Source organism: Delphinus delphis, chromosome 10, assembly GCF_949987515.2.
Source record: "Delphinus delphis chromosome 10, mDelDel1.2, whole genome shotgun sequence".
NCBI classification, from domain to species: domain Eukaryota; kingdom Metazoa; phylum Chordata; class Mammalia; order Artiodactyla; family Delphinidae; genus Delphinus; species Delphinus delphis.
The window spans coordinates 7,622,494-7,647,385 of record NC_082692.2 but is presented as its reverse complement, the minus strand read 5'-3'; the positions used below and the strand labels follow the sequence as shown (position 1 = coordinate 7,647,385).

The 24,892-nt window shown below is 51.3% G+C and overlaps 1 protein-coding gene across 4 annotated transcripts; it reads left to right on the top strand.

The window, feature by feature from the left end:
• Window positions 1-946: 946 nt before the first annotated feature.
• Window positions 947-22,670, top strand: TFAP2A (transcription factor AP-2 alpha). 4 transcript variants are annotated; one of them, XM_060023661.1, is made up of 7 exons: window positions 947-996; window positions 10,054-10,488; window positions 13,590-13,641; window positions 15,740-15,971; window positions 17,831-17,949; window positions 19,867-20,008; window positions 21,886-22,670. In XM_060023661.1, exons 1-7 carry the CDS (start codon window positions 964-966, stop codon window positions 22,172-22,174), a joined length of 1,302 nt encoding a protein of 433 aa, XP_059879644.1. In that variant the 5' UTR covers window positions 947-963; the 3' UTR covers window positions 22,175-22,670. The 4 variants fall into 4 exon arrangements, with proteins under 4 accessions (XP_059879644.1, XP_059879643.1, XP_059879642.1 ...); XM_060023660.1 differs by lacking the exon at window positions 947-996 and adding an exon at window positions 5,361-5,449; XM_060023659.1 differs by lacking the exon at window positions 947-996 and adding an exon at window positions 7,447-7,794.
• Window positions 22,671-24,892: the final 2,222 nt, after the last annotated feature.

Sequence of the window (24,892 nt, the reverse complement as noted above, 5' to 3'; positions counted from 1 at the left end):
ATGGGAAAGCAACCTCCACCCCCAGCCCAAACCTCAGCTGACCATCCCGGAGCCACCGATGCCCCTTTCTCCCTTTAAAAAGTTTTAGTGGAAAAGATACAGAGCCGGGAAGCCACAGAGGAATGGGGGCGGGGCGGGGAGTCGTGAAAGTGAGAAGAGAGGGCGGACCTTAAATAGAAGTGTGAGTGTATGCGTGTGCAAGTGTGTGTGCGCGTGTATGTGTGCACGCGTGTTTGACTCTCTGCGGAGGGAGGAGACGAAACCTAGAAGTCAGAAATGAAACAGAATCGTGAATGTCTTCACCTACTGGGAAACACTTTGATCTGAGATCCGACGCTGAAGCAGCCCTGGGGGTTGCAGACTCGAATCCGCGAGGTTGAACCTCGCAGGCCGGCGGGGAGGCCTGGACCGGAGATATGGCTTCACCGCATGCATCCAGGTGCGCGGCACCTATCGGTTCTGACCCAGTCTCCGGGCCTTGCCCTCCCCCCCCCCCAAGAGCTGGAGATTCTCCCAGCCCCAAAGTTCCGAAGGGGAAGAGAGCCAAGGGAAGAGCGTGTAGATGCCCCCATGGCTCGAGTGCGAAAACACACCAAGTCACACTCGCGTCGCTCCCAGCACACTCCAGCAGGCAGTCTGCCTGGGTTCTTCGGCTAGGGATTGACCGGGAAAGCGGGTTGGGGCTGCTGGGAAAAGCTGGAGCTGATGGCGAGATTGCCGCGGCTATAAATCCATCACTTCCCAGGTCAGCTCTGCGAGGCGCTGGGACTAGGGCTGGCGGAGTGAATTCCTGGGCTAGCGCGCATGCGTCGGCAGGTAGCAACCCAGCTCTTTATGACCAGGTGAGATGTTGGTGAGCAGGTAAAAAAGGAGGATTTGCCTAAGCGATTCCAGGGAGCGGGCCCGGCCGAGCCCTACAGCCCATGACCGGCGGGGACCCGTCGCCAGGAGCGCCGAGCCGCGATGTCCATACTTGCCAAAATGGGGGACTGGCAGGTACGGGGGTTTGCCTTGGCCGGGGCTGAGGTGGGCGGGGGTGGAGCGGGGGAGGGGGCCGGGCGGGGGGAGGCGGAGAGGAAGAGCTGCGGCCCAGGGCTGCAGCGTCGTAGGTGAGGCGCGCCTGGCAGCGCCCAGGAGCGTTCCCAGGAGAGAAAAAGGGCAGGAAAACGGGCGCAGGCGGCGGCCGCGGCGCTGGGGGCCACGCGCGCCACCGGCCTGCCCGGTGCTGGGGAGAGTCCGGCGCACGCTCCACAGGTGGCCCCGGGGGTCACCAGTGCTTTGCGCTACGGACGCCACCCCCCGCCCGCCGCCAGTAGAAACTGGGGTAGATGACTAATTCAGGCGGGGGCAGGGCGCAGGCGGGCGTGCGGTGCGCCGCCAGGAAGGTTCCCTGCTCGCTACGCCTCCGATCTCGCCCTAGACCCCAGGGCGGCGCGTGAGATGGGGTTCCAGTGCACCTGTCTCTCTCCGCGTCTCCACGTTTGGGGGACCACAAGGGAGCGTGGAGAATAGAAAGGGGTCCGGCTGGACGGGTCGCGCCGGCGAGCACGTTCTTTTGGGGAATGCTCAAAAGAGTTTGCGCAAAGTTGAGCTGCTCGCTCCGTCTTCTTCCCGAAGCCACTTTTCACCGCTTGGGCTACGGGTTGGGGTGCCTAGACGGGGGCGGTAAGTGGCGAGTGATGAGGCAGAAGGCCTAGAACTGGTCGAAACCAACGCCTCCCGAACTTGGCCCTGCTAGGCCGCGGGCACCGCAAGGCCAGCTAGGCTCCAGACACTGCTCTCCCCTGAGCCCCGGGCCCGACCCCGGCCGAGGGAACCTGCATCCAGCGCTCTCTCCTTTTACGTTCCGGACGTTTCCCCTAAGGGAACCAGGGCGGCTCTGGCCAGGTTGGTGAGCATAGCAGCCTCTCCCCTGTCGCCGATTTCATAATGGGAACCGCGGGGCCTTCTTTTCGCCCTAGCCAAGCGGAGGCCTGGTTAGGGCGAGAGTCTATGTGCCTAAAAGCCCGCAGGCCGATTTGAACCAAACCCCCGATCCTCTCAAAGAAAATTTGAGGCCCTGCTCTTTCCGGGGCGAGTTCTTCGGCTTGTTTCAGATTTCGGCCATCAGAAGTAAAGTTCAGAGAAGTCCCGTCTTCCCTACATTCTCTGGAGTTGGGGAAAGGAAGTCATCTTGCAGTATTTATTTCTTTCATTGCACTTATTCTTTTAATCAGCCATGAGCTCTTTTAGACCTCTCCTCCCAATTAAACCTAAATAAATGCAATTTCATGTCCAGAGTTAGACTTTGTGGTTTAAGGGTGCAAACCCCACACCAAACTCAAATCTGGGGCATTCACACCTTTCCCTCCCTTGCCCCGGTGGATCTCAGGGCCCTTCTTCATTCTCTTCCCTGGAGGGGAAGACTGGGGGACTCCTTGACGGAGGGCTTTTGGTTTTCCCCTCAAGCCGGGAGAACTTGGCTGCAGAATTCCTCAGCGTGAGAAAACGCCCGCAGTGCAGGCTCGGCCAGGGTCTGGGCCTCCAGTGGGTTCGACTGAGGTTCGGAAGCAGCAAGATTCCAGCCTGAAGGGGACAGGAGTGAAGTCTGGGCCTGGCTCCCGTGGGTTCACAGTTTGGCTAGCGGTGGGAAGCCGGGATCTCGGGTGGGGCACGCGGATTTGGGGCCTGGGGAGGCCGGCTCCTCCGGCTTTTGCCTGTTGGGCTCCTGGGCCCACTGGGTGGCAACAGCTGGTGAAAATGGAGTCTTTCTCCTTCCCTCGTTGTCTCTCTGTCTCTCTCGGTGTCTCTGTCTCTCACACAGATACTCACTCTTCTCCCAACGCCCTCTCCACGCCCCCCTATCAGGCCTGGACCCCCGACTCCTGCCCCCAGGCCTGGCGCTGCTGTCCTGGGGTCCCGGCGAGGCCGGAGCATTGACATGCAATGAAGCGACTTGTCGTGGTAATGACGCTCACACACTACCGCGGCTCCGCTGGCTCCAGGGGCGACCGGGGCGCTTGCTCGGGCCTTTCTTCAGCGCTCCTAACGCGGGCGGCGGCGCGGAGCCCGCAGGCCCCAATCTGCACCTCAAAGGCGCCCTCGGCGGGAAAACAACAACAGTTTAGCAGCCCTGGCGGGTGTGGAGCCGGAGATCTGCGGGGTTCGGGTCAGCAAGGGGGGAAGGTGGAAAGGATGAAGGCGCTGAAATGCCTTCCCCAGCCCACAGATAGAAAGAAAGCGAAACCTAGATTTCCCCAAGCACACCGTGGCGACGTTTTGGGGGTGTAAGATCCCCTGCTCCCGGGCCTAGGCTTTGGCCTACAGATCGCGCTCTGGGGCTGCGGCCGCGGCTGGGAGGGTGTCGGTCCCCCGGGCGGCCCACCCCCCGAATTCCAGCCGCCGCGTTGGGCGGCGGCCCCAGGCCAGCCCGCAGGGTGCGTGGCGCTCGCGCTGGAAGTTGACCATTTTTGCGGGCGGAGCGCGGCGCCGAGCCTGGAGCTGGGTTCAGCCAGGGGCCTGTGCCGCCTTGCGCAGGCGGGGACCGGGCGTGCAGGGGAGCGCCCAGGGCGTCGGAGGGAGCCCCTCCGGCTCTCTACCCCCCTTGCGGCTCTGGTCTTCTCCCTAACTTTCGGAGGGGGGTGCTTCTGGCCTACTCTGCCGGGCTTGGGGAATTGGCTGCGGTCGTCTGGAGGGAGAGTTGCCCTTCGGCGGCTGGGGGCGGGGGGGGGGGCAGCGAGTCCCCCTCCTCTCGCCTTCCTTCCACCTGTTAGGCAACGCTCGCATTCGCGACAGCCTCTACCCTCACGGCGAGGACGCACCGTGAGACCCGGGAGGCTGGGAGATTTGCAAGCAACAGGCCCAGATGGCATCAGAGGTCGTTCCTAGAGCAACTCTGAGGCGAGACCTACTGTTGTTGGGGGATTTGCCGCATTCGAGAGGGAGAAAGGAGGGTTTGACCTAGGACAAACGAGGAAGCTCGGCCAGATAAATTAATTACTCTGTATTTCCAAGGATCGCATCACGTCTTTTTTTTTTTTTGGTCTCTCTTTCTTTAAAAGAAAACCTCTGTTTCACAGAAGAAAAAATTACAGAGCCCCGGTGGGGCGAGCAGGCCCCCGTGTGGACCGGGAGAGCCGAGACTGGCGGACCTGGACGACGGGGGTGGCTCCCGGGCCTCCGGGTTCCGCGCCAGCCGGGCACTGAGCCGCGAAAGCGCCCGCGTTAGTAACAGCACCAAATCATGAAGGAACTCTCCCTGCTTTAATTAAAAAGGGGAATCTTGGGAAAACTGGAGCAGATTAGCACAGCGAAGGGTTGGTTCCCTGCGATTTATTTTGATGCATGCATGACACGGCGCACACTTGTCGGTATTTCGGCTCAACTCCAGAAGCGACTGTGAGTCTCTATAGGAGTTCCGTATTCCCGTCCACACTGCACCCAGGAAGCCCGTAGCCCAAATACCACGCTGAATTATCAGTCGGCCCTAGCTTCATACAAATGAGAGGAAAATCATTTAACCCCTGCAGCTGTCAAGTAACCTCTTCAGGGTACACTTTTTATTTTACACGCGGCAATTAAAGGATCCCAAACCCCAGCCGGGCGACTGAAGCCGTCTGGCAAAATCTCCAACCTGGGGGGGTGGGGTGGGCTGGGAAGCGCGAAGCCAGTAAAAGTCCCAGGGCGCCGCGGCCGGAGGTGTCAGCTGCCGGGGAGCGGAGGCGATCTCTTGTTGGGCAAAAATCCTGACGTGACTTCGCCGGTCTTCGTTTGGTGGTTACATCTGATTGCGAAAGGGATAGTAATTTCTAATAAGATTGGACGGAGCCGAAAGGACAGAGCCGCTGGTGGAGGCAGGGATGAGGGAGAGGTGCCGAAAGCTGGGCCCCGGCGCGGTCGCTCGGACCCTGCGCGGTGCCGGGCTTTTGCCAGGTCGTCTCCGGCGAGGAGGAGACGGAGAAGAGAGCAGAGGAGAGGAGAGAGAAGAGTGGCATGGGGGCGGGGGCGCCGGGGCAGGGCCGCGCGGCGGGGCTCAAGGGAGATTTCGTGGGCTCCCCGGCAGGAGCGCGCTCTAGGAGCAGGTTTGCGGCTTGGAGAGGCCTTTATACCTGGGTCGGAGCGGCCGGCGGCAGATTGTGGTGCTGGCGAGCAATTGGACTATTGTTGATATGCTAATGAGGCGATTAGGCTGTTGGTAAAGAGCAGGAAAAGGGAAAAGTTTCTACCATTAGAGGGAGATCTCCGAGCGCACACGGGAGCTCTTTCCCTTCTCGCCGCCTCCTCTGCGCCCTCCTCCCCTCTTCCTCGCCCTCCTCCTCCTCCGGCGCTCGCCGCCCGCAGCCGGCACTTTGGGCTTACCCAGAGAGTAGCTCCACTTGGGTGCGAGGCGGAGAGGGGGCAAATCCATTCACGCCGATCCATGAAAATGCTTTGGAAACTGACGGATAATATCAAGTACGAGGACTGCGAGGTAAGCGCGGCGCTAGCTCAGTTGTCCTCGCGGCCGCAGGCGCGGAGCTGTACTTCCCGCGTCTCCTCCCCTCCTCGAAGCCCGCTGCGAGGTGCGGGTGAGACAAACTTTCCCCAGCGCAGCGCCCGCCTCTCCGATTCGCCCAAAGAGAGCAGGGGAGAGGCTGCAGAGGGAGGATGAGGACGTTCCCTTCTTTCATTTCCCTCCATCGGAGCCCCTGTCCCACTTCCCCCTTTTCCTCCTGACCGGTTTTGACTGTGCCTAAGAGTAGAGCGAAGAGAGACAAGCTGGGTTTTCGAAGCAATTGCTGGCAATTGGGCACGCGTCCGTGCACTTCTGCGTGTCTCTCCAACGAGATTCTGAGGGCCCAAGTCACCAGGAAAAGAAAGGAACGAGAAAACCCTTTCCCCTCTTTAACTTTGTCTCTGATCTTTAATATTCCTTCTTTTATGTATTCATTCTTTCCTTCCTTCCTACCATCCCCCTACCCGACTTTTCTCGAAAGGCTCTTTTCTATTTGGAGAAGGGGCCCCCCCGCGCACTTCGCTCTCAGCTGGGCTGCACCTCCCAGTGAGCGGGTTCAGTTTGGGAACACTCATCTCCCAAAGTGCTGCGGGGCTCCTCCAGGTACACTATGTTATTCAGGAAGTTCTAGGCAGTTTTTCTCTCTGAGCTACTTGGTGGGCGCAGCCCTGGGGTGGGGATGGGAGGCGGCACCGGGCGGAGCCGGCTGGCCGCCGGCTCCCTACACAACCGCCGGGCACTCGGCTGCGTGACCGTGGGAATCCTGGCGGGGCTGCCGCAGCCTCCGGTGCGGGGAGCCCGCCCGGCCGGTAGAGCGCGCCGCACTGGAGCCCATTTTAAAAGCCACGATTCCCGGAGCTCGCCTTCTTGGGGCAGCCGGGGAAGCCCCAGGACTACCGGCCGGCCGGCGGGAGGCGCTGGGAAAGGGCCTGGCGGCCGCTGTCCCAACCCCCTTGCAACTCCCCGCTAAAAAGAGCCGATGAGTCACGGGAGGGGAGGGGGCCGCGACCGGAGAGATTACCTAAGTAAATAATAAGTGGCAGTCCCGGCTTTTGCTAGTTTTTCTTTCCTCTTTTCTTTCTTTCTTTCTTTTTGGCATGTGGAGCTGGGAATGTCAAGCTGTCTGTGTGGGCGCAGCGGCGGGGTCTTCACTTGAAATCAGAACCTGGGCTATGTAAACGATGTGTCACCCGTCCCTTTCCTCCTCTCCTTTCTGTAGACTATTTTAAATCTTTCCCGTTTCCCGGGTCCTCCTTTTTCCCCTCCCCCCTCCCCCGGGGCACGAGGTGACTTCCCAAGGGGACGGGTGCTTATCTGGGGACTCGTGTCGTGCGCGGTGCGGGCGCAGAGGCTCCATGTCGGGCCAGTCGCTTTGTTTTCAGGGCTGGGGGGCCCTTTCCGAGCTGGTCAGGGTGACACTGAGCCCCTAAGCCTCCCAGGGTGGATTGTCGTATCCGGGCTGTGGCCTTGGGCTCGGGCAATCACCTTCTCGGAGGCCGAAACCCCCGGCGGGCGGGGTCCGAAGCTCCGCGCGGCGCGAGCTGCCCGTGGGACCCAGGTGGGAGGCGATGCACTTGCACCCCCAGAGAGGGACCCTGTGGGGCCGCGTGTGCATGTGCGTGTGAGTGAGACAAAAACAGATGAGAAGCGAGAGGAGGGAGAGGAGGATAAATAGAGCGAAGGCTGTTTCAACAACTTTGCGGTGGGCGAGCGCCGGAGCAGGGATTTCGGGTTTCCGAGCCGGCTTGGGGCTGTCTAATTATGTCGGGCTCTGCAGGGACACGCAGGAGGCGAGGTGCCGCTTGTTCCGACACCCCGGCGGGCAGACTGGCAGCGGCGGCTGGGGGAGAGCGAGCCGTGTCATCCGGGGGGGCGGGGGGCCTCGGGCGGGAGTGGCCCAGCCAGTCAGACGGGTTTGCGCCGGGAGCCGGGAGCCGGGAGCCGGTGCCAGCGGCGCCCGGGCTGGGCCGTCTTGCGCCTCTGCGCGCCCCGGGCGGCGTCCCGGCTCCCCCTCCGCGAGCCCCGGCCCCGGAGAGCCGAGGGCAGGGCCCCCGCCGCCGCGGAGTGTCCAGCCCCGGGAGTCCGCGGGAAGCTCGAGCGGCGGCCCGGGCGAGGGCCGGGCCCGGGCGGGGTGCCGGGCCATGGAAGAGCGGCGCGGGGGCGGCCGGCCGAACCCCGAGCCCCAGGCCCGGCTGCGGAGCGGAGAAGCCCGCGGCCGGAGGCGCCCGGGAAGCAGCTCGGGCGCCGAGAGCCAGACGAACGCCCGGACGCGGGCCCCGGCAGCTCCCGGCCGCGACGCGCGGCCCCCGCGGCATCCCGAGGTCTGCCCCAGCCTTTTAGGTCTGATTGTCCTCGCTCGCTTCCTCTCCCCTCCCCCTCCCCCGCGGCCTCCCCCTCCGTGCGCGCCGGTTCGGCCTCCTCCCCCTCCCCCCTCCCCTCCTCCTCTAGGGCTCTCCCTCCTTCCCGCCCTCCCCTCTCCCCACTCCGTGCTCCTCTCTCGCGCCCACACTTTCTTTCTCACACACGCACGCAGACACATTCTCCCTTTCTGCGCGCTCGCCCTCGGTCTCCCTCTCTTCCTCTTTCTCTTTCACTTTTGCTTGCCCTGCAACCTTTTAAAATGTTGCCCCTTCCCTGTGATTCGCCAGCCGCCGCGCCGCGGCCCCCCGCGCGCTCGCCCGCTCCCTCTCTCGCCCGCTTTTTGTCTCTCGCGCTCCCTCTCCCCTCCTCCGATTTGCTACACTGAAGCTCCCGTCAATGGACTGCATTGAGAGCCGGCTCCGGCGCGAGTTGCCTCTCCGCTTCACGCTCGATTTCCAGGCATTCTTCCCTTATTAAGTATTCGTGTAATATTAATAGTCATGAATATCTGCTATTAGCAGGCTCCAGGAACGCTGCCCAGCGCGGTTATTAGAAGCTCAAGCGAAGCCGCCGCTAAGAAAAGAGGGGGAGACACGGATTAAGGAACACGCGCGCGCGCGCGCACACACAGACACACACACAGACACACACACACACACTTCTTGCTTTTTGCCTTTTTGAGGTTTTTCATTTTTTAAGGAACTTTGAATCCTACCCGCTCACGGCAGGATAGAGACCGTGGGTTCGACCAGCTGAAGGCGCCGCTCGAATCGGTGGTTCAAGTTCGGATGGACCAGAGCGGGGCTCCAGCGCTCGGGGGAGCGGCGGCGCCGTGACCGGAGTCCCGGGTGGCGCGGGGCTCTCGGCGCCTTTTGTGTGGGGCGCGCTCGGGCAGCGGGGCAGCCGGGCTCTCCGGGCTTGCTTGTTGTTTTCCACCCTGACTCGTTACCCCAGACTCTTCGCAGATGTTAGTTCACAGTTTTTCAGCTATGGTGAGTCCCATCCCCACCCCCATCCCTGTTTCCTTAGGAATTTTACTCTGGAGAACCTGGGGCTGCGGAGCGGCCCGTCCTCCTCGCCCGGCTTTCCTTCAGGGCACCCCCTTTCCGTTTGCATTGCCCTCGCTCCTCGTATTTCTCCCTCTCTTCCATCCTTCAGCCGAATGCGGTACCCCCCATCCCCCGCTCGACCTCTCCCGGCGCGCAGCCCTACCTCGCTGCTACTTCCCAAGGCGTGTTTCTTGCCACGTTTGTCTTTATTTCCTCGCCTCTTCACGTGTTCCCGAGATGTTCTCAACATTTGATGCTTAATCCGGCTACAGGAAAAATGCTGCCCGGTGTGCCCCTTCTTCCCCTCGGGGTCCGGGGCTGTACCTCCGAGGGCTCGCATTGCCTGCAATCAACTCTGTTCGCTTGTTTTGCAAGCGAATTGCAATAGAGGAACCCAAGTCAGGCGTTTCTTCTGCCCTTTGGGGCTGGGGTGGAAGGGGCGGGGGCCTCCGCCCCGGGGTGCACCTCTCTCTTTTAAACCCAAGACAAGGCTGGATCTTTCCATTTTAAACCTTGGCTTGACGTCCCTCTCTCCCCGTCTCTATCACAAATCGACCCTGTCCAGAAAAAGGCTCCTAACTGAGGAAGCGGATAAGACAGACCCCCATCCCGCAGCTAAGACCTTCTTTAAGCTGGTAACTTAAACGTGGGCTTTCCTTACAGCCCTCTACGAAATATGCTCTATTTAAATAGTCATGAAATGGTAATAGCCTTTGAATGGGTTTGACTGTTTTCCTCCACATAAATGGAACAGGGTAAACAATAACGCAGTGGCAGGCAGGTTCAAATGCAGGGACAGAGAAAAGGCCGCTTCTGCTGTTTAATATTTAGTAGGAATTTTAATTTTGCGTAAGGGAGGTTCCACTCCGCAGCTTAACGGGCTGTGTTCCGGGAGGCCCTTTTTCGCCTTTTCCCCCCTTTGAAAGAAACGCCTAAGGAGAGTCTCTTATGCCCCCTCACTGGCACAGTCGAATTCCCTGCGTTTGGGGAAGGGCCCTTTTCACTCCCGGAGTATTTTCTGAAAAGAACCGCCTAGGGCTCCTTTCTCGCGGCGGCCTACGGACGGGGACGGGCCGTTTCCCACGCAGCCCTGAGCCGTGCACTCAGTGTGGCAGCTGTAACTCGACGCCTGATTTCTTGTTCTCTGCCCTTGCCCTCGCTCTCTTCCAGGACCGTCACGACGGCACCAGCAACGGGACGGCACGGTTGCCCCAACTGGGCACTGTAGGTCAATCTCCCTACACGAGCGCCCCGCCGCTGTCCCACACCCCCAATGCCGACTTCCAGCCCCCCTACTTCCCCCCGCCCTACCAGCCTATCTACCCCCAGTCGCAAGACCCTTACTCCCACGTCAACGACCCCTACAGCCTGAACCCACTGCACGCCCAGCCGCAGCCGCAGCACCCGGGCTGGCCCGGCCAGAGGCAGAGCCAGGAGTCTGGGCTCCTGCACGCGCACCGGGGGCTGCCCCACCAGCTGTCGGGCCTGGATCCCCGCAGGGACTACCGGCGGCACGAGGACCTCCTGCACGGCCCCCATGGGCTTGGCTCAGGACTCGGAGACCTCCCGATCCACTCCTTACCTCACGCCATCGAGGACGTTCCGGTAAGAGGCCCCGCGGGCGGCGGGAGAGAAAACGCAGACCCTCCTCACCCACCCGCGAGAAAACGCCCGGAACGTGCAGCCCGGGGGGCCCGGGCTTTCCTGCCCGGCGTTTACTTTCTCGAAATCTCCTTTTGGTTTTTCGGGTGGACACTTAAGGACCCACCGAGACAGCCGCCTTAAAAAAATGGAAAAGAATTGTACTTGAGGGTCCTGCCCCTAGAACAATGGCTCCTGGAGCTCCTTCAAACAATGCCTGCATATTACCATTGAGAAATTAGACGAATGTCACCGTTGACGGTACCTTCCCCTCTCGACGACAGTAAACTGTTTCGACGGGGAGAGGATCTAATTCCACCACTGTGTCTGTCGTGGGGATTTCTCCCTGTCCTGAAAAACATGTTAGAGTCAACCAAAAGCGCTCATTGAAATGCCCTGGCCATTTAAAAGAAAGTGTGAAAGACACACTAGGAAAATAATTTTTACCGGATTTTATGAGTGCTAGTGATATCTGAAAGTTATGTGTATACCCTACCCTGATTAAAGAATAGTAAGTAGCAAGTCCGAGGAGGAGGACATTGAATGCAGCCTTTTTCTCTTCCTAGGGGTGCTAAGTGCTGACCTCATAAATCATTAACTGGGTTCCCAACGCCTTTCAGAACCCGCTACACCCCCATATTAAATGAATGTTTTGAGACTATCGGGCAATGCATTCTTTGAGTTCTAATTCAGTTATCAATAAATGCAGTTTGAAATGATTTCTAAATAAGCATGGTATTAGCGCATTTACTGTTTACAATGCAAACCAGGCTACTGATAATTTGAAAATACTTTATGAAATTAAATTTAAACCAGCATCTCTTGCTTCAATTCTACATATTTATGGTTTGCTCACAACCTTCCTGAAATGGAATTAGAGCAAGCCAATAATTTTATTAAAGCTGTAAAGGCTCTGTTAATGCTGCTTTTCTTTGGAGAGGAAATGTATCTGGATGTGATTTTTGCTAAAATGCTATTTCAAATTACTGCATCAAATATTGCAGCAATATGTCCGTTGACAGTTTAATGATTACTGCATTAGATTGCAAAGAAAATGGTCAGATGAACTTACCTGCTTGCTCGGTGAATTTAAAACATTATTTAAGTTACATAGGAAAATAGAAAATTTATTACATCTCTCATTTGGCCTAGTTAATCACTGAAATTTGTTGGTTATGTTTAGCAGCGTAACATGGAAAGCAGGAAAGTAGGCAGTTGATCCAATGTGGGGTTTAGTAAGCATTGTGTGTGTGTGTGTGTGTGTGTGTGTGTGTGTGTGTTTTCATACATGTTTTTAGAAACTGATACTGAACAGTGCATTTCTTGGAAAGTGAAATGAGAGGAGCAATAGCTGAGAAAAGGGCCATTAAAAAACAAACCTGGAAGTTGTGATCATTTTAGTTCCCCTTCCCAAAGATTCTCTGAATCCTTATCCTAGTCTGCTCCTTGGAAATATCTGAATTGCAAAATAACGTTGCGAGCTTTTGGAACTACTGTGAATTACAATTGCCCTACTTTGCAAAAATTCCGAAGTGGCTGGTGTGAATTCTTGACACCGGTATAGTCACTCTTCGTGGTGAGATTGGCCTATAGGAGAAATTCATCAAAAGATCAAATAAAAACAAGGAAACCCAGTTGCTGCTCTTCCCCTTTCCCTCCCCCACCTTTTAAGAAAAAAAATTCTTTCAAAGGAATTTGGGTCAGGAAAAGGGTTGTTTTCAATTTTCCCATTGCTGCAACAGTTAACCTTTAATAAGAACGACTGCCAAATATTTAAGAAAATCAAGTCGATGGTGAAAATTATTTAATCATTAATATCTCAGTGGGGTTTTAAACTTAACAGTCTGCCCTGTATGGACAAGGTCTAGAAATAACACAAATAAAAGTATTATGCCACATTACATTTACTTTATGGGTTTAGGGTGCATGCATAAAGGGATCATATTTCCCCATATAGTTAAAACACAAGAACTGCAGCAGTAGTCATTTCTGAACATTTCTCAATTTAATTATACTTAAATCCAGAAGCACTTTAGGCAAGTTACAAATGAGAGCATTGAGTATAATAAAACCTGTAATAAAGCAACTTAGTGCCATCCACCCGGAATCATTGCGATCAGGCACAATTAACAGGAGCATAAATCCAAGACAGAATGGAAAATGTTCGAATCGGTATTATTGTTGGACAAAGACTAGAGAAGGAAGTAATAGTTTTTTTAATGGTAATGCCTGTGTTTGGTAACGATTGTGAAATCTTCTATCTCAGCAGCCCTGGTGCTAATTTGTAAACACAGGCAGACATTATATTGCCTGTCAGTTTCTGCATTAGAAAACACGATTTCATTTTACTTTCTAATCACGTTTTCACTCTAGCACACACGTATACCCATCCATCTGTAGAAAAAAAAAAAAAGGAAAAAAGAAACCCACACTAACGAATCCAAATCTGCTACTGGACACAGGAAAACCTCAAAGGATTTTTGTTTGTTTGTTTCTCTTTTTATCATTTTCATATCCCTATCTGATATCCAATTTAGACAGTAGTCCTTTTTAAATTTTTTTCATTTATCCATAAGTGAAGGTGTGTATATACGTTTGCTCTTTATCACATCACCTAAAACGTTTCCAATACTCCCCTGTTACTCCCGACTGTCATTTCTATTGTTTCTCTGGCTTTTGCTGCCTGCACGCTGGAATTGCTGAAGTCCGAAGCCGCTGAGGCGCCAAACTAAAGCTAGGTGTATTTTTAAAGGTTGAACTGACTGTGAGAAAGATCAAAACTCGGTTTAATTTCCAAAGAAAGTTTTATTCCCCACCCCCAGCTCCTTCAAATGTGGATTATTTGCTGGGGAACGAGAAATTGGCCGTGGGTGTACAGTGAAACGTCTTGAGCTGCAAAACCCCCAATTCCAATGAGCCAAGATGAGATGTTTATATATAAATGTCACTAGATGGGAGGGGGGAATTTTGAGTCTGCACCTTCCCCTCCCCCTGTCTTGCACGAAATATTCATTTCCTTTTGTTTTGATTATACATTTACATCCATGTGTATCCTTTTGTTGCAGCATGTAGAAGACCCGGGTATTAACATCCCAGATCAAACTGTAATTAAGAAAGGTAAGCCATTTCCTTCTGCATTCCAAGCATGTCCTTACAGGCACAGTGCTATTTAAAAGAACTTGCAGAGCTGTGTTTATTTTTTTCCAAGTAGGATTTCCTAAAGGCTCAGAATTAGCGAATAGATAGGCATAGAATAGCAATGCTTAAATGATCGGCTTTCAGTATGTTAGTAATGGCAACAGGCTAGCTTTGTTCTGATTCATGACTTGAACATTTAATTTAGTTTAATGATATCTGGACAAACACATGAAATGTGTAATAGTTGAACAGATTTGGAAGTGGCATTTCAATTTTGGAACGGTTTTAACAGTTCAGTTAATCCATTGCGTGAGTGGCCATGAGTGTTAAGAAGTGTGTAATGCTAAAAGCAGTGCAAGTAATTTAATATTAATATAGGAGCAGATGATAAAAAGACATAGCACTCCTTAGCAGAGGGGGAAAAAGTCTTTCATGTTCTTTAATTTCTCATTAGCTGTTAAGGGTTTTTTAAACTTTGTGAATTAGGTTAACAAAATTTGGCTTTTGGTTAAAATTAGCTTTTTGAAGATGTCAGGTTTATTAGCATAAATGTTTGGAGCAGAAATTGTTTTTAAAAAGTGTCAAGTGATTTGGATGGATTTGTAAATTTGTGTTGTGTTTAGTGAGTAGAAATAAAGTTTACCGGATTAAATGCTATTCACAGCAGCTTTTTTTTTTTTTTTGTTATGGTGGCAATGTTACATTTCAGGATTCTAGGCACCACCAGAGGACGATGCTATATAAAACTGTTCCCATTTCTAACCCCAATCAGTATATTGTTAGCGAGTTTAAAGTTTCATTTTTGCATCTGTGAAGTCTTTGTCACGTCAAATTAGATGTGCAAGGGATAAATCTTAAGAGATGCTCTTTCCAAGTCGACATGATAATTGGCTCTTTTATTAGTAATCTCTCAAGAGTTCGTTTAACTCCTATTGTCTCTATTAGCCTCCCCAGAGCTATTAATGTCACAAGTGATCTATCCAAAACCTAGAGCCCCCCCCACCTCCCTATACGTCTAAAATATCCCCATTCAAGAGGGAGGAGTACTGTATACATGTATTATTATGCATACATGTATTATTATGTCTCCATGTGGAATTTTAAGATACAAATGCATACTGTACTTAAATGGTTATGAATGCATCTGAATTATATTGGTGTTAGAAATGTAACATGTTAGTACACTTTCTGCTGGCCTTGAATTTTCTTCTAAGTATGGTGGATCCAACGATGAAGAGCTTATGATTTTAACTAACAAGAACATATCCTCCCCTTCCCCCCTTCCCAAAGAAGACGCTTAAGCATAAGACTATTAACTCTTTGCTCATCAAAAGAACACACTGCTAGTTTTCCATGGTAGGCCTGTTTATCCTTCTTTCTCCCAGTTCAAAACGGGGCTTGGAATGGATTTCCAAAACTCGAGTCTTTTTCACAGATAAACAGAGGAAAGGGCCTATTTATCAAAAGGACGGGGTGTGACAACAGAATCCACCACTTCCCGGCTTGGTGCCTTGAATGAAGTGCTCATTTACAGGCCGCTTTAGCCATCTAAACTCTCAGCTGATTTTAATTATAGGTCTGTGAAGCAGTTTTTCCCCAACGCTAAACCCCTCGCCCCACGAAAACTCCCGAGCCTACATAGCTTGCTCTCGGTTTACAAACGTCACCCCTTCCGCTGCACCCCAAGCCCGTGCTCCAGCACCCCGTCTGGGGGCCACTTCCCTCGGATGCTGAGAGCCGGGAGGGTCACGAGTTCACCACCATCTCTAGACAGCGCCCCAGCGGTTAAATGGCAAGGGTCCAGGGAGAAGCACAGGGCTGGCTGGCGGGGCTGGGCCGCCCCCCGGCCGCCGGTGAGACGCGCCGAGGGGCACAGGCTCCATCCCCAGTACCGGGATGGAGCAGGGACTAGGGCAGGAGATGGGTAAGGAGCCACGGAATTGTCAGGGCTGGAAGAAGAGCGGCGGTTGCGGCGCAAGCCTGGGAGCCGGCCCGGGCCGGGACGAGGGCCGGGGTCGGGCAGGGCTCGGGAGGGATCCTCGGCGCCCACACGCGGCCTCCCCGTCTGTCTCCGCAGGCCCCGTGTCCCTGTCCAAGTCCAACAGCAACGCCGTCTCCGCCATCCCCATCAACAAGGACAACCTCTTCGGCGGCGTCGTGAACCCCAACGAAGTCTTTTGTTCAGTTCCGGGTCGTCTCTCACTCCTCAGCTCCACCTCGAAGTACAAGGTCACGGTGGCGGAAGTACAGCGGCGCCTCTCACCGCCGGAGTGTCTCAACGCTTCGCTGCTGGGCGGAGTGCTGCGGAGGTGAGGCCCGAGCGAGGCCCTGCCCGCCAAGCATTGCGCCTGCGCCGGGCCGGCGACGCGGACGGGCCTCGCGCCAGGGCCCTCCCTTCGCGGGAAAAGAAAGGGGCGGGGAGAAGAGCGTAGAACCCGGTGGGTGGGAGCTGGGGGCGGGGTGAGGCGGCGGGCGCCTGCGCACTCCGCCGCGTTCCCGCGCGCTCCGTCGTTCCGGGGGCGCGCCCGGGTCGGCCGGCGCAGCGCGCTCAATGGGACCTCTGCCTCCTCCCACCCCCCTCCCCGCGCGCACGCGCAGTTCGCCCCGCCGCGGGCTCAGTCCCGGCCGCTGCAGCCGCGGGGCGCCGCGCGCCCGCCTTTTCCCTACTCGCTCACACCTTGCAAGCCTAGGAAAACTTCCTCTCAGGCGCCTCACTTTGCCTTACCTCCATATAGGGTCTCCGATTGCAGCCCGCCGTCCCTTGAATAGGGTTTAAGTAGAAGACAATGGTTTTCTCTAGAGTCTCCGTGCCACGCCCCCGGGTCACCAGAAGCAGACCCTCCCGCGCGAGGTGCTCGCACTAATGGTTCCGATGTACCGCGTCCCCGTGTGTGCCAGGCAGCGTGCGAGGCACGTTTACGTGCATTATGTGTGCTCGCTACAGACGATTGCATGTTGCATATGTGGCCAGGGATTCTTGTCTCACCCGCGCGAGGTCGGAATGATTCATTTCGTAGATGAGATTTTCTAAGGGTCGGCGAGGTGAAGCACCTTCCCTCAGGGCAGGTTTGTCCCTCCTCTGGGCTTTTTGCTCCTAGGGTTCCACCCAGCTTTGTGTGTGGTGGGTCTTGCGTTGAACTTTCCCAGATAATATTTTCTACTTTTTCTCCTTTTTAATTTTTAATGAGAAAGTGGACCAAAACTTCATTCTTTTGACATTTATTCATATATCTGTTTATAGACCCAGAGTTCTGCTGTGATGGGTATATCCCATACAAAGGCTACAGAGTTTAACATCAGCTATTCCACTCTTTCCTTCCTCCTTCACGGTCATTTGCTGTCCCTTTGTAATCTTTCGCTGACACAGATCTGAATCCGCCCTCTGCCTTTTTCTCCCCCTTCCCCCCTCCCCAATATTGGAGACTGTTTACCTAGGGGAGTATAATCTAATCCACACAATTAAAGAGCACTTGAGTAGGGAATAAAATCTGAAATTAATTAATTTGCTGTTTTATTTAAACAATTTATCTTAACCACCTTCTGATTATGGGAGTCTATTTAGACATCTATTTAGAACCACCTCCATCGTCTCTGAAATAAGGGAAATTTTTAAAGGCTGATATCAACTTTTGACTTTTCTGGTTAGGCTGGTGACACGGCATGTAAACAGTTGGTGAAATGAATTTCCCACTGGGGCTAAAGCCAGAGAAAGAAACGTAAGAGTGATGATAACTTTGGTTACTCTGAATAACCTCACAGCAGATCTTGCAAAGACAATTTAAAGACCCCATTGGGATTTGTGTGATTGTAACAACAGGGAAAATATACAGTCATCAGTTGAACTCAAAAATACTTCACACCCTAGAGATGAGAGCTGTGTTTATTTGTTTGTGGTTCTTCTTCAGAGAGTTGGGAAATCAGAACCTTCCAACCTGCCACAATAGTTGCAGTAATAACTGAACACAGGGGGTGCTTTAGAGTTTAACAAGCATTTATCGCCTATGTTCTTTCTGTACCATTCCTTCCTAGGTTTCCCTTCCTTACATATCTCGGGGCCAGGATCCTTAATTTTTAAAAATACATTTTAGGAAGTTGTCAAAATGACTACAGTGTGATGCAGAGCAACCAAATGTTTTCTGAATCCCTTTCTCATGTATTTGTGAAACAGGGCGAAGTCTAAAAATGGAGGAAGATCTTTAAGAGAAAAACTGGACAAGATAGGATTAAATCTGCCAGCAGGGAGGCGTAAAGCTGCCAATGTCACCCTGCTTACATCACTAGTGGAGGGTAAGTGAGTTCCCTTGCTAAAGAGAAGGGAAGTTTCTTCTGAGAAAATGGCTAATATTCAGTGGCCAGATGTTTGGCTGTATTTTGTCAGTTGGGCAGTTTCATTTTTCCAGAAAACATAACCAGAAGTGAACGGAATTCGTGTCAAAAAACTATTTGCATTTATTCCTGTCCTCCTTTCCTCTTACCCTCTGCCACAAAATTACACCTCCCTAGCCCAATTCTGACCTAAACAATGTGAAAACTTAAGAACTGCATATTCCTCAAGTTCCAGTCTCCTTTATAGAGCTCAGCAGTAAATCACTTAAGCTATTCTGACATCTGCGTTTGAGAAATGCGTGACCATTACTTCCTGAATTAATTTGGGAATCTTTGACCTGCATCCTGATTTAAGACCATCCTGAAAGCTCAGGGTTATATGCCCTTTTAGGTTTTTGTTTTCCAAACATATGCTCCCTTATCTCTCATTTAATTGTGCTTCTCTACTGGAGAGGAAGAAAAGTGAGCAATTTTAGACTTTGAGTTATTTGGATAGGAAAAGAAAAAAGAAATATAAGCATTGCAGAAAGTGTCTCATGTCAGCTTTTTACACACACACACACACACACACACACACACACACACTCGCTTCTAAACCCCTCAAAACAAAGGCTCACCCTGTCCTCACTCGCTGTTCTAGATACATCAGAATCCAGTCACAGCAGTCACATCCCTACTTCCTCTAGATCCCTGTTAAGTTTGTCTGATACTAAATTGGCTTAAGTTTGGGTGTGTTGGAATGAATGTATCGTTCTTTTGCATTTTCCTTTGTGCTCCGTTGGAAATGTCTTATGCTTACAGGAAAAAGAGAGGCACTTAAGTTATGGCGCAGATTTCAAAACTACCATTTATATTTAAAGAAGGCACTTAATCTTATTTATATCTTGTATTTGAGGAGACATAGTATAATTGAACTCAAGTTCTAGCTTTGTAAATAATTTTTAAAATATTTAAAAACATGAAATTGAGGAGAAACCCTATGAACCATTCGTTAATCGTGCCCAAAATGATACTAATGTGACTGTTAAGTCATAAGCAATTGTTCAGTGCCAGAAACTCAGCTACAGTAGCATTATATTAAAAATAATACCAGTACATTGGGAACCCACCGTTCAGACCCCGAAACAATTATACGCAGAGAAAATGGTAGTAGCGGCTTTGGGTGTAGTGTGAGAGTGTGCATGGTTTTGGGGTTGAGTCCTGTAGCAGGGAAGCAGTTTCTGGAGAACTGTTATTGTTTGTGATCCGCTCCATTTTATGGAAACAAGCTCAGCGGAGAGGGCTTTGATGCTCTAATTGGCGCATGCGTTCTTCCGGAGCTGGAGCTAATGGCAGGAAGCCCTGCAGTAAAAACCAACTGGTTCAGGAAATTAAAACCAAAGATTCGAAAATCAACAACACAGGCAGACTCAGAGGAGTGACCCTCGAATCCTCTTGGTTAATCGGTTTGGATGAACAGATAATTATATGCGATAAAGTTAAAATGTAAACCCTTAGTCGTTCCCTTGCAGAAAAGCTCAAGGAGTAATTATGAATATCATTTATGAATGTGTTGATAGGTGTGAGGTTGGAATACAAGAAACATTTTGAAAGAGAAGGTGGGGGAATGTCATCGGGGTGGGGATGAGGCTGGAGGGGAGTTGATGGGATTTTATATTTTCCAATCGCCTGGGCCTTCTAGGCTAAGTGGCCGTTTTCCCTGGGAAGCGCAGCCACCAGATCCTACAGAGAAGGAAAGAAAATGCCTGAAATGGGAAAACAAGTAGTGTGTGTTTCCTACAACATCTGGGTTAAGAAAATAAGGGAGCTGGGAGGCAGTTTTGATCCCAACTTTTTTCATTCTCTTGCCCTCGCCCCCCTCCTCTCACCTCTTGCCAGGAGAGGCCGTCCACCTCGCCAGGGACTTTGGGTATGTGTGCGAAACTGAATTTCCTGCCAAAGCAGTAGCTGAATTTCTCAACCGACAACATTCCGATCCCAATGAGCAAGTGACAAGAAAAAACATGCTCCTGGCTACAAAGTAAGACATTACCTCTTCGGGGTCTCTGTGTCTCACTGTCAAGAGAAACAAAAATCAAAATCATTTTTGCTCTCATTTTTGGCCTCTTTTCCTTTTGTGTTAATCAGCTCTGTTGTAAATATTGAAGTTACAACACAATCTAATAAACCATAATTGATTTTAAAGGGGCAATACAAGGAAGATTGTGAGTGCGTATTTCCCACTTTCCCCTCTCTTTCACCCCACGTTCTCATTTTTTTAAAAAAAATTAACGTGTATGGGGGTGGGGTATAGTAGGGATTTGATGGAAGCTGAGTGTGGATTTGCCACTATTTCTGGTCAGAAAGACCAGAATCAGGTTCTTTTTTTTTTTTAACCTTGTATTTTATATTGGAGTATAGTTGGTTAACAATGTTGTGATAGTTTCAGGTGTACAGCAAAGTGATTCAGCTGTACACATACATGTATCTATTCTTTTCAAATTCTCAGAACCAAGTTCTTAAAGGAGTGACACACTTGCCTGTATCAGTTTTTGTCTCTTATCAATATATTCTCCAAGGGCAAGGATTAAGCAGTGGCCTGCAAAATGTTCAAGCCAGAAGCTGTCCTAGTTCCAACCCTAATCCCTTCTCCCATTTCTTGCCTTCCTTTCCATCCTCCTCAAAAGTGCTGTGTACACACACACACACACACACACACACACACACACAAGTTCTAGCCTACAGGCGAGATGTCAAATAGGTTTCAAAATGGCCCAAGTTATATTCCCATTGGTGCCTGGGCTGAATAGGCTTCTGCAGGTGGTGTGTGAAAAGAAAATGACTGTTTTGATATGTTTTCTGGAAATTAAAAGGCTTGTTTGGAAGCCCTTAATTATCAAAGTCGATGTCACAGGAGGGCATGGAAGCAGGGGCAGCGGCCTCAGGCAGGGCAGTTTCTGGCCTGGGGACACCAGCTGGCCTTGGAGGAGGTAGCCTGCCACTGCTTCCTGTTCTCCATCCTCCCTTCACAGCCCCCCACCCAAAGGCTGCTGCTGCCTCAGGAAGGCCCACCTAGTCCTTGCTTCCCAGATTCAGAGACTGAGCTTCCCCTGTGCAGGCTGCATCGCCCATATTTCAACTTTTCCCTCTTCTCTTAGCTTCCTAAACACACCCATATTCACAATTTCCCTAGACAGTTTTTTTTGGTGTATGGGAAAAGAGGTGGAATGGGCGATTGAAATGTCTGTTTCTTCTTCCCCAAACCACTCTGACTTATCCCCAAGGAACATTTTTTTTTTTCTGGTGACTTTTATTTTTAAAGGCAAAAGAATCCCAAGAAAAGTTTTGCCTTTCTTGTGCACATCCACCCTGATCTGAAGGTGAATGAGTGGAGAGTTCATCCCCCCAAACCGCTGCCGAGGTCTCTAGAAGATTAGGGAAGAGGGGGCTCCATAGTGTTTTGAGCAGGACAGCTGCTGGGTGCATGCTACTGGCTGTTGAAGAGATGCTTGCGTTTCTGACTCCTTGCCCCTCTGACTCACCTTTGTCTCTCTCCTAACGTGTGAAATGTTTTCTTGCGTCTAGGATGCTTGGTGTGAGCGAGAGAGGAGGGGGTTAGAAGTTTGGTGCAGCTGAGAGGTGAGAGAGAGACACACACACACACACAGAAAGACAAGAGAGAGGCATGTGTGGAAGTGTTTAAAGAGCAGGAGATGTTTAGGCGGACTCTGACAGGTGGCTGGGTCTCCCAACATGTGCCCCTCCCCCCCAGTCTGTCTCTGGGGCTCTGGGTCAGGTCAGGTGTCGGCGTGATCCAGGCAGAGGTAACGGCAGGGAGCAAGGTTTTCTCTTTGCTGCGGATGCTGCTGGCTGCCCAGCCTCATCTCTCTCTCTCTCTCCGCTCCACTTGTGCTGCAGACAGATATGCAAGGAGTTCACCGACCTGCTGGCTCAGGACCGATCTCCCCTGGGGAACTCGAGGCCCAACCCCATCCTGGAGCCGGGCATCCAGAGCTGCTTGACCCACTTCAACCTCATCTCCCACGGCTTCGGAAGCCCGGCGGTGTGCGCCGCGGTCACGGCCCTGCAGAACTATCTCACCGAGGCCCTCAAGGCCATGGACAAAATGTACCTCAGCAACAACCCGAACAGCCACACGGACAGCAGCGCCAAAAGCAGTGACAAAGAGGAGAAACACAGAAAGTGAGGCGCTCTTCCTGCCCCACCCCCTGCCCGCGCCGCCTCCCCGGCCCAGGCGCCGGCGCGCCCACCCACTCCATCTCCATCGCCATCATCTCCATCATCTCCATCATCGCCATCTCCGTCTCCATCACCGCCCCTCCCCCACCACCGATCACCACCGGCAGGTGACAGCTCCGGGATCAGCAACCCCCCACTGCTGCTACTGCTGCTGCTGCTGCCGCCGCTGCCGCCACCGCCTTCGGTCCGGAGTCTCGGGGTGCCGGGGACAGCGCTCCACTGTGAGCGGGGCGACCCCGCAGTCTCAGGCCCCGGCCCCGGCCCCGACTTCCTCCATCAGCACCAACTCCCCTTTGCCCTCGTGTGGAGCCTAAGAGAACAGAACAGGCCGTGAAGCCAGCAAAGAAAAGTTCTGTCCGAGTTTGTGAACCCTTTTTTTTTTTTTTTAAACTAACAAATCAACAACGACAACGAAAAAAATTTAAAACTTTTTTTTTAGAAAAAAGAACGTAAAAATTAAAAAAAAATTATATGAGCTTCATGGGACGGAATCACTACCTTCTCTTACATACTTCAGATTGTAGCCATACTAAAAAAAAAAAAAGAAAGAAAAAAATGGCAAAAAAGGCTAATGACATTTTTATCAGTATTGTGAATAAACTTGAACACAGATACTCGAAGTTCCATGTCTTGTCTTCAGTTCTAGAAGTTTTCCCTCTTCAAGGTAAAGCGACCAACTTGAACTCTCTCTGGCAACACGATTCACAGTTCTATAAGGGAATCAGTGTTCACGTCTCTGTATATATTTATTTATGTGTAATTTAATGGGAATTGTAAATATGGTGAGTCTGTTTTAAGCCTTTTTTTTTTTTAATTTATCTGGTGATCTCGTTTACCTCTTGTTTAGTGGGTTTTGAATCTTCCCTATTAGTTCTTCATGTGGTTCATGGTACTTATTTAGGAATCCAAGGTTTGGGGGATTTTTTTTTTTCCTCTGGTATTCATGAATTTAGCCCTGTTGTAGCATGTTAAAGACGACAATGAAACAGCTGAACAAATAAAAAAAGTAAAATAAAATTTTATAAATAATTAGTATTACATTTAGCTTTTCATTGAACTGAAAGAAAAAAGTGATATTGGACCCTGGAAAGATTTTTAACTTGAGTGGTTTGATAACCGTTCTATGTATTGTGGGGAGAAAAAAGAAAAGTTTATTTTATTCCACTGTCCTCCCTTAAAAGCATCATTTGAGCAATAAATGAGTATTGTCTTTAAACCGAGGGTTAGGGATTCCCCCCCCCCTTTTTGTTCAAAGAACTTCAAACATTTGGGACCACCTGGTATTCTGTATTTTCACTGGCCATTTTGGAAGCAGTTCTAGCTGTATTGTACTGAGTTGTGCTGGCAGTAGTTTCCATGCCTGTCAATGTATCATAGTCCTTTGTTGCCCAGATAAATAAATATTTGATACGCTTTATGTCGATTTTTTTTATTCAGTGGCTGTCTTTACCCAGGCGTATTTTTGTTCTTGGCAGTATTTTTTATTCAGTATGGTTACAGTAATTGAGTTTAACTCTCCCTTGGCAATTGCTCCTTGCAATAAGCAGCTGAACCCATTGTTTCCCTCAAGTATAATAAAAACTTACTTTCAACTTGGAGTTCAGAGCAGGGTATCATTTAGATATTCCACTGAGTCTGTATTCAGACAAATGACACAATAAAACCCAATGTATTCTTTTGGATAAAAGATTGTTTGTACTGCTAAAGGAATGACATACTATCTTTTCCTTACTAGAAACATTAATTTTATTATTAAAAATAAAGTTTTATTTATGTTGATCCTTTAGGTTTTCATTTGTGTTTTGAAAACCAAAATATAAAACCTTCAGAGCCAAACATTAAGGATGACAAGGAAGATGGAGAGCAGACAGAAGAACCTCTCGCTCGCCCTCCATAGCTACTTTGGAATCTGTCTCGGAGGATAGCTGAAATTTAAACTGTTAGTTCATTAACACAAAGGAAATACCCACTGCAAAATTCACTTACTTGCTCTGGCTTCTCAGTGGCTAAGCCATGCAAATGAGTGAAAACTAGCTCTAGTTTTCTGGGAAGAGTGGCAGAAACGTACATGGAGCAGGGACAGAGAGGACACATCGTCTCCCACGTATTTTAATATTTCATTTAGAGATGAATTCATTACTGTGCTGTTCGTAGTAGCTCTTGAGGTAGCAGAGGGGACTGGGAAACTCTGTTGGTTCCCAGAATCTTTTCTGCCTGTCCCCTAAATGCGCACCCACCGCTTTCCCTCACCACAGGGCTCCTCCTAGGACCTTTTAGAAATACAAAAGCGTCTCTGAGGTGGGGCGGGGAGGGAGGGGGAGGGCTGCGGATCCCGCCCCCCGCAGGCCCGTCCTAGCGCTTAGCCCTCACAGAAGGAAGGACTTCCTGTACATAAAAATGGCGAATTCAGAGCTTTTGTAAACTGATTTGGAAAGTCTTTGCTTTGGGAGTGAGGAACATTTTTAATGGTTTAAAAGAAGAAAGTGGAGGTTGTTAACTGGAAGGTTCACAGGAAAGGTCATAGGGAAAGTATCTAGGCATACATACCGGAGGAGATTCAACATTTGTTCTTCCGGTTTGACATTCTGAAGGACTAAAGAAGCAAAGCATTAGACAGTGTCCATTTTGCAGACTTTTGCTTTCTAATCTCCTTATGGAAGCCGGT

Bases quoted from the DNA above. Each gene is read 5' to 3' on its own strand.
- TFAP2A (XM_060023659.1), top strand. From the start codon at position 7,615: ATGGAAGAGCGGCGCGGGGGCGGCCGGCCGAACCCCGAGCCCCAGGCC. The intron at 10,489-13,589 runs GTAAGAGGCCCC...CTTTTGTTGCAG, and splicing joins ACGCCATCGAGGACGTTCCG to CATGTAGAAGACCCGGGTAT. The intron at 13,642-15,739 runs GTAAGCCATTTC...CTGTCTCCGCAG, and splicing joins TCAAACTGTAATTAAGAAAG to GCCCCGTGTCCCTGTCCAAG.